Source organism: Puntigrus tetrazona, unplaced genomic scaffold (genome assembly GCF_018831695.1).
Source record: "Puntigrus tetrazona isolate hp1 unplaced genomic scaffold, ASM1883169v1 S000000116, whole genome shotgun sequence".
NCBI classification, from domain to species: domain Eukaryota; kingdom Metazoa; phylum Chordata; class Actinopteri; order Cypriniformes; family Cyprinidae; genus Puntigrus; species Puntigrus tetrazona.
Genome location: NW_025047793.1, coordinates 342,501 through 352,500, shown reverse-complemented (window position 1 = coordinate 352,500; position 10,000 = coordinate 342,501). Strand labels below are relative to the sequence as shown.

The 10,000-nt window shown below is 43.4% G+C and overlaps 1 protein-coding gene across 1 annotated transcript in view; it reads right to left on the bottom strand.

Moving 5' to 3' along the window:
- ctif (CBP80/20-dependent translation initiation factor) overlaps positions 1–10,000 on the bottom strand; it is a 66,785-nt gene that overhangs the window by 35,423 nt on the left and 21,362 nt on the right. Inside the window, 3 exon segments of the mRNA XM_043229898.1 lie at positions 7,848–7,903; positions 7,906–7,922; positions 9,521–9,625. Coding sequence (XP_043085833.1) covers positions 7,848–7,903; positions 7,906–7,922; positions 9,521–9,625 — 178 coding nt within the window.

Sequence of the window (10,000 nt, the reverse complement as noted above, 5' to 3'; positions counted from 1 at the left end):
CAGAGAAAGCTCTTTGTTAGCCTGACTATTGCAGGATGACTGAAGCCGTCACCTCTGGAATTAACGTGACCCTTTTCCTGTTCATGAGTCCGTGTCACGACATTCTGGATGATGAGGCGGAATTCCAAGAGGGAAAGTGACACAGGAATTCCTGCGCCGCTAGCGGGAGGAATGAGGAAGACAATGAACCATCAGTCAAAGAGAGAGAGAGAGAGAGAGAGAGAGAGACAGAGAGAGAGAGAGAGAGAGAGAGAGAGAGAGAGACAGAGAGAGAGAGAGAGAGAGAGAGAGAGAGAGACAGAGAGAGAGAGAGAGAGAGAGAGAGAGAGAGAGAGAGAGAGAGAGAGAGAGAGAGAGAGAGAGAGAGAGAGAGAGAGAGAGAGAGAGAGAGAGAGAGAGAGAGAGAGAGAGAGAGAGAGAGAGAGAGAGAGAGAGAGAGAGAGAGAGAGAGAGAGAGAGAGAGAGAGAGAGAGAGAGAGAGAGAGAGAGAGAGAGAGAGAGAGAGAGAGAGAGAGAGAGAGAGAGAGAGAGAGAGAGAGAGAGAGAGAGAGAGAGAGAGAGAGAGAGAGAGAGAGAGAGAGAGAGAGAGAGAGAGAGAGAGAGAGAGAGAGAGAGAGACAGAGAGAGAGAGAGAGAGAGAGAGAGAGAGAGAGAGAGAGAGAGAGAGAGAGAGAGAGAGACAGAGAGAGAGAGAGAGAGAGAGAGAGAGAGAGAGAGAGAGAGAGAGAGAGAGAGAGAGAGAGAGAGAGAGAGAGAGAGAGAGAGAGAGAGAGAGAGAGAGAGAGAGAGAGAGAGAGAGAGAGAGAGAGAGAGAGAGAGAGAGAAAGAGAGAGAGAGAGAGAGAAAGAGAGAGAGAGAGAGACAGAGAGAGAGAGAGAGAGAGAGAGAGAGAGAGAGAGAGAGAGAGAGAGAGAGAGAGAGAGAGAGAGAGAGAGAGAGAGAGAGAGAGAGAGAGACAGAGGCACACACACACACACACACACAGACACACACACACACTCAGAATCAGGGTTCTCACACCTTTACACCAATAACTTTATCCAGTCATTCAGGATCACAGCTTACCTAAAACTTTAATATATATTTGTTAATTGAAATATAGTTGATTTCACATAAAATATAAGCATTAGATGAAAAGCAAGCTAAAACATTTCAAATTTAAAATTAATAACACAAGAATATAATCACTAAAACAACACAGTTACTGTTTTATTGGTATTACACTCACAAACTGAAACTGCAATTTCGAGCCGATAGAGGCAATAGTCTTGCAAAAAAAAAAATCATTTACTGTGGAAAAGGGCTCATACAGAATCCTGTGTCCTCCAGTGAATTAAAAAAAAAAAAAGGTTATTGCCACTTTTTTTTCCTCAAAATTGCGTTCTACAAACTTTACATCTCGTGTGCGTATTTCTCAGAATTGGATAATTATAGAATTATAAATCACGCAATCCTGGCTTTATATCTTGCAACTTTATTTCTCAGAATTGCATGTTTGTGTCTTTCAATTTATACATCTTTTCAACAAAAACAAAAAAACGTTTTATTTAGTGGTGGAACAGGGGGTCATGTGATGAAGCTAAAAATACAAATTTGTGGTGTATTTGGTGTAATGCAATGTCTTTTCATGGTTTAAAGTAAAAAAAAAATATTATTTCCAAATCTTATTTGCATATATTGTGCATTATTGTCGCTCCTCTCTGCCCGCTCATCGTGCTGAAAAGTTAAGATTGGCCATATACCTCAAGAGCATCTCCACGATTAAACTTTCAATGCAAAAGATGCAAATGTTGCAGCAGCGATGTAGATACAGTATGTGGGGGTTTCAGTAAGTCTTAATATCTCTTCGGGTTCTCTTAGTCTTTGCAATTTTACGGATAAGCTTTACGGCAGCTTACATAATAAAGGAAAACTCGAAATGGCATTATATGACCCCTTTCATTTCTCTGACTTTCACAGGCCTATGAATCAGAGTTGAACATTCCCTGATATTTCCAGATTCTGGACACCTGGAGAAAACTTACTGACCACTAAAACAAAGGCTAAAAAAACAGTCATAAAAACCCATTCTGGCTGCTGCAGAATCCAAGTGTATGAAGAGAGTTCACCGTTTGCAGCCGCCTGGGCTTTACGTTCCTTTGGATGCTTCTGCGGCGAGTGTGTTGGTCTGGTTGCCAGGTGACTCGGGTTCGAGTCTCTGAGTGTTTATGATGGGATAGACATCACGGCTCTCTCGGGCCCAATTAGGTAAAGAGACGGCGCATGATCTCACACTCAAAACTACACCGCTGCACTTTTAAATCCTGAAAGGTCAGAAGTCTACACAGATTTCGAACACATTTCTATTCTTTTGCCGAGAGCAGTCGCTAAGGCATTGCTTTGCGGTTGCTAGGCAGTTGATACATGGTTACTAGGCTGTTCTGATTTGTAACCAGGAAGCTGCTATGACATCACCTGGAGGTTGCTATGAAGTTGCTAGGCTGTTTCAGTTGGTCCCCAGTGACTTGCTATGCAGTTGCTAGGCTGTTCTGATGTGTCACCTGGGGGTTGCTATGCTGTTCTGGTTTGTCACTAGGCCATTGCTATGCCGTTATTAGGATGTTTTGATTTGTCACCTCGCTATTACGGTATCAGGCAGTTGCTATGCAGTTGCTAGGCTGCTTTAGCTGGTAACTGGGATGTTGCTATGCAGTTCCTAGGCTGATCTGGTTTGTCATTAGGCCATTGCTATGCCATTATTAGGATGTTTTGATTTGTCACCAGGGAGTCGTTATTAGGGTACCAGGCAGTTGCTATGAAGTTGCTAGCCTGCTTCAGCTGGTAACCGGGGTGTTGCTATGCAGTTTCTAAGCTGTTCTGGTTTGTCACTAGGCCATTGCTATGCCGTTATTAGGATGTTTTGATTTGTCACCTCGCTATTAGGGTACCAGGCAGTTGCTATGCAGTTGCTATGCAGTTGCTAGGCTGCTTCAGCTGGTAACCGGGGTGTTGCTATGCAGTTTCAAGGCTGTTCTGGTTTGTCACTAGGCCATTGCTATGACGTTATTAGGATGTTTTGATTTGTCACCAGGAGGTCGATATTAGGGTACCAGGCAGTTGCTATGCAGTTGCTAGGCTGCTTCAGCTGGTAACTGGGGTGTTGCTATGCAGTTTCTAGGCTTTTCTGGTTTGTCACTAGGGTGTTGCTAGGCTCTTCTGGTTTGTCACTAGGGAGTTGCTATGTAATTACTAGGCTATTCTGATTTGTCACCAGGAAGTCATTATACAGTTACTAGGATGTTTCAATTGGTTACCAGGGAGTTGCTATGCGGTTACTAGACTGTATTGGTTGGTCACCAGAGAGTTGCTATGTGGTCAGTCACATAGTTTGTCACCAGACAGTTGCTAGGCTATTCTGGTTGGATATTAGGCAGTTGCTATGCGTCTTATGAGTCTGTTTTGGTTCGTCACCATAGACTTTAAAAAACATGGACGTAGTGTCCGTGTTGTCACCTGTAGGTTTCTGAAGAGCGTTTTTGAAGCTCAAAGTAGGTGGAGCTGGCTGTCGCCATCTTGAAACCACGTCACTGTTGGATCAAAAAACTGGTTGATGAATTAAGTTGCAACGCCCCTTTAATTTTGCAGAACTTTAGGCTTAATATAATTTAAACCGATAAGTTATAAAACAACTCATCCCCCTCACAGTTGTCATGAAGGGCAAAACTGATCTAAGTAGACCAAAACCACTTTTTCTGCCAGGCTGTTAACATTTCTTTCTGCTGTAAAGTTGTGCATTTCAACATAGGGAGTCTATGGGACTGATTTTGGAGTCGGTCTCTAGTGGCCAGTCGATGAATTGCATTTTTAGGAACTTCTGTGTTGGTTTCACGAGAAAGACCATGAGGTTGCTGCTTGTTGGTCTATGCGGTTACTAGTATGTTATGGTTTGTAGCCAGGCAGCTGCTATGTAAGCGTCACCAGGTGGTTGCTATGCAGTTGCTAGCCTGTTCCGGTTGTTTACCAGGGAGTTGCTATGCAGATGCTTACTAAATAAACAGCAAAACTCTCGCTATGAGTAGCCATGCACTAATAAGACACTGTATATCTCTCTCACATGCACTTTAAAATAGCTGGGTTTTTTTCTCTAAAGCGGTGGGTTTTGTAACACAACACGTCACACAGTCGCTCAAATCAGCCAACAAGCATCCGCCCACAAATTCCTCAACTCCCAGCAGATGAATCTGCATCCAAGATTCCCTCGCTGACCTCCTCACTCCAGCGTTACGACAGAGAGAGCGAGCAGGTAGGAGCTGTGTGTGTGTGTGTGTGTGTGTGTGTGTGACAATCACAGGAAAGGGAGGGGTGTCTGACCTCCTCATTGTTCTGTGTCAGATCTGCCGGGGTCTCTCTCGCTCACTCTCTGCTCCTGTCGGGCCGCACGTAGCTCAGGGGAGCGAGCGCTCAGTGTCTGGCCCGCTGGAGGCCTTTTGTTCTGCAGGAACTAGACACGTCTACAATATCTGACCCGTCACAGACAGACCACAGATCTCACACACACACACACACACACACACACACACACACACACACTATAAAGACCCGTACGAGTCAAAACACATGACGCAAAAAACATGAAATCTGCGTTTTCACCCAAAATACAGAAACGCACCTTTGATCTATTGAGGTCATGCCATTGATTTTTGTTTTTATAATGACTACTAAACAAACTCTAAAAGGAGAATTTAATTTACTGTTTTACGAATAATTATTTAATCTAAGCATGCATTACAAACTGCTAGTTAAAATTCAAGTTAAAATGCATTAAATATAAAGGTTTATTATATATATATATATATATATATATATATATATATATATATATATATATATATATATAGAGAGAGAGAGAGAGAGAGAGAGAGCTCATTGTTAGTTCTCGTACACTAATGAGCGCCAATTTAACTTCAGGTTCAAAGTACAGTTAAGTAAAACACACACACACACACACACACACACACACACACACACACACCTCCATCGAGACGGAAACAGACAGGCTGACTCTGACCTTATTGGAAATGAAGCCTATGGGAAGAGTGAACGTGATAAAACACACATACACACACACACACACACACACACACACACACACACACACGTGGTGTATCACTTCCTTCTGCTCTGTATTAAAGACAATAAAAGTGTATAGTGCGCAGAAACATCCGCTAACAAAAGACACACACACACACACACATCCATAACAAACAAACAGAACAACAGTAGACAATATAAACACACCAGCTCAGATTGTGTGTGTGAGTGTGTGTGTCTGTGCCACAGCTCAAATGAATCTGCATATCAGGTGACAAACAATAGAGCAAAAAAAAAGAAGAGAAAATAAATCATTCACCTGCTGACACACTGACACACACACACACACACACACACACACACACTGACACACACACACACACTGACACACAGACACACACACTGACACACACACACACACACACTGACACACACACACACACTGACACACACACACTGACACACACACACACACACACACACACACACACACACACACACACACACACACTGACACACACACACACACACACACACACACACACACACACACACATACACACAGACAGACACACACACACACACACACACACACTGACACACACACACTGACACACACACACACACACTGACACACACACACACTGACACACACACACACTGACACACACACACACACACACACACACACACACACTGACACACACACACACACACTGACACACACACACACACACACACACACACACACACACTGACACACACACACACTGACACACAGACACACACACTGACACACACACAGACACACACACACAGACACACACACACACATTTAAGAGGTCAGTAAAGTCTTAGATTAGGGATGTAGACTTTATGTGTGGTTGTTTACTTAAAATAAATTATTCACGCCAACAATTATTTCACACAACTCTGACGGGAGAAGATTCTTCAGCTCAAACTCATTATAAACACCCGTCAGTCCAGTATGCAAATGAGCTCCACTGTGATTGGCTGATCTCACACTGTTGTCCGGACCCTTTCCAGCGTGAGAGCAATTTGCTAGAATAAATATCATCGTACATCTAGGCACTCTTTTTTAGCAAGAAAATTATATATTTTTAATGCATTAAATTAATCAAAAGTGACATTAAAAGACACGCTGCAAAAAATAATTTAAATAATGTATATATTATATATATATATATATATATATATATATATATATATATATATATATATATATATATATATATATATATATATATATATATCCATCTTTTTTAATCTTTCAATCTTTACTTCTTTTTTCAGAAACAGAGAACCAAAAACAATATGTTCAATGGTTTTCTATGTACCAGAGGTTTACTCAACTATAATTTTCTTCCATGTTCTGAACCCAAAAACATCCAAAAATCTGCACGTTCACCTTTAAAGTGTTTAACTACACAGACGCACGTAAAAGCACGGAGAACGAGGGAAAAGACAACAGATCACTTGAGTCAGAACAATGGCTGGCATCACACACACTCCACCCTGTCTGCCCAGACGCTGCCCGCAGATGACTTTCTGACCCGCCGCTGCCACGCTAACAACATCCTGCTGCTGGGCGGCCAGACACAGCACAAACAACAAAAAAGATAAGAAAAGAAAAGAAAAGAAATCTATGCTACATAACAGTTTATTGGTGATGGCATTGTTTGGCCACTAGATGGCGCCACTGCACTAAATACTGCTTTCTAGCAATTCTACTATCATTTCATTTGTTTTTGTCACTTTTGCCTATTATTACTTTCTTAAATATATATCCACATAGTTATATGTGACTTAGGTTTAGTTATTTTGGTACATCACATTAGTTTTAACAGCTGCACCAAATCATAACTTCTTTTTTATTTTGAAATATCCTTTCATGCTCTCTCGATTCCTTCTGTAGGTAAATGAAGATGAATGCAAAGCTAAAGTTGCTACCACAGTTTGTAAATACATGAACATTATATTTCAGACTAATGTAATGACTACTTTGCATGTTAGTGCCCAGACACTCACACACACACACACACACACACACACAGAGACACACACACAGAGACACACACACACAGAGAGACACAAAGAGACACAGACAGACAGACACACACACACACACACACACAGACAGACATACACTCACACACAGACACGCACACACACAGACACGCACACACGCACACACACAGACACACAGACACACAGACACACAGACACACACAGACACAGAGACACACACACAGACACAGACACACAGACACACACACACACACACACACACACACACACACACACACACACACACACACACAGACACACACACACAGACACACACACACACACACACACACACACACACACACACACACACACACACACACACACACACACACACACACACACACACACACACACACACACACACACACACACACACACAGACACACACACACACACACACAGACACACACACACACACACACACACACACACACACACAGAGACACACACACACACACACACACACACACACACACAGAGACACAGACACAGAGACACAGACACACACACACAGACACACACTAGATGTCACCGCTAGATGTCAGTGTTAGATCAATTAAATTAAACTCTTTTCTAGCATCTCTCCAGCAGAGGGCGCTGTTCTAAAGTCCTCTCTGCTTCTTTCCTGACTGCAGACAGACTCCAGGAGGCTGAAGGGTGAGTAAAAGCTGGAGACCGTTTCTTACCGGCAGGCTGGGCAGGAATTTCTCCATGTTGTCCAGATCAATACCATCATCATCGTCAATTTGCCCTTCGTCATCCTGCGAACAGTCAGACGAGACAAAGTTCAGTCAGAAAAGACTTACAAACTATTAAACTGGCTTTTAGGTAATTAAACTAATTAAATAATAATAAAAAACATCTGTAAAGCCTGACTTATGAAGTGATAAAATATATATACTGTTTTAACTTTACGCAAAATATATATTTTACAGTTTGTATATATGTTTTTTGTTGCGCGTCACATTTGATCGCTCAAACTTTTACGTCCCATATAATATAATATATTGAGAATATGAAAGAAAACCAGCTTAGTTTTAATTGATGCTTGTAATATAAATCAATGAGATAACTGTAAAGCAAATACTTACAAAAATTGATAAAGTTGTGGTTCTATATCTGACAATAACGTCTTAGTAAGAGGATATTTAAATGCTTAGATTATTAAAACATAATGCAATACATTACAACCAGGACTGAGATAAAAAAAAGTGCACTGCTTAAAATCTGAACGATTCGTCTCCAAAATAATGTCTTCATTTTGACGACCAACTTAAGTGTTCATCTTGAAACATTGCTTTCACAGCAAAAAGACACGAGGCACATCTAAAAGGCTAAATTCATACCAAGTCCTTTTACTTGCACGGAGGACGCATTGAATAGATCGAGCGCTAGAGGTCCGATCATGTTCATTTCATCAGACGCCTTAGAACAGGGGTGGCAAACTCTAATTAAACACACCTGATCCAGCTAATCAGGTACTTCAGACATGCATAGTATATGTGTTTTAGCAGGGTTGAATCTAATTGAGTTTGACACCCCTGCCTTAGAAATAGAGAGTTAATATGAATGATTGAGTCAGGTTCATCCAGTAGAGGGCGGTAAGGAGCTGAGCTCCACATGAACACACAGCCACACCCCATCCCACCCCATCACACCCCATCCCGCCCCTATCCCATCTATCCCATCCCATCTCACCCCATCACACCCCATCCCGCCCCATCCCACCTATCCATCCCATCTCACCCCAATCACACCCCATCCCACCACATCCCATCCCATCCCACCCCATCACAGCCCAATCACACCCCATCCCACCCAATCACACCCCATCACACCCACCCCATCACATCCATCACACCCCATCCCGCCCTATCACACCCCATCCCACCCCATCCCATCTCACCCATCACGCCCCATCACACCCCATCCCACCCAATCACACCCCAATCACACCCCAATCACACCCCATCCCACCCAATCACATCCCATCCCGCCCCATCCCACCCATCCCATCACACCCCAATCACACCCCATCACACCCCATCCCGCCCCATCACACCCATCCCACCCATCACGCCCCATCACACCCCATCCCACCCATCACGCCCCATCACACCCCATCCCACCCCATCACGCCCCATCACGCCCCATCCCACCCATCCCATCCCACCCATCACGCCCCATCACACCCCATCCCACCCCATCACGCCCCATCCCACCCATCCCATCCCACCCCATCCCACCCATCACGCCCCATCACATCCCATCACACCCCCATCACACCCCCATCACGCCCCATCACGCCCCATCCCACCCCATCACGCCCCACAAGAGCTCAGGACACCCAGCATCTCACCCCTCTCGGTCGATGTGCGGGAGGTGTTTTGGCGTCCCTCTGTACGGTCTTCTGTGAAACTGAGAGAAATCCAGTTTCTCTGGCTGCATGTCCCACGTGGCGCCTCTGTGAACACGATACACAAACAACAGAAATCCTTAAACTAAGATGCATTTTACCCCCAGTATATACACATGTATATGTTTTATGCAAGCATCGTGACAAGCTCATTCTAAGCCTTCATTCTCCCTGATCCGGGCTGTAAAAATCTGCTAATCTGCTGAAACTCTAGACACACTCAAGACTCTGTTAAGACGCTGATTAGCTCAGGCACTTTTTCTTTTCTTTCCTAAAATCGGCTGAATAAATGAAGACAAGCTCAGAGCTCCTTCTGAAAGGCGATACAGAGTTTCGAACGGATTACAGTGGCGTAACTCTGATTTAATGCGTTCGTAACCTGCAAACTAAACTGAACGAACCAGAAAAATAAACTAAAACACA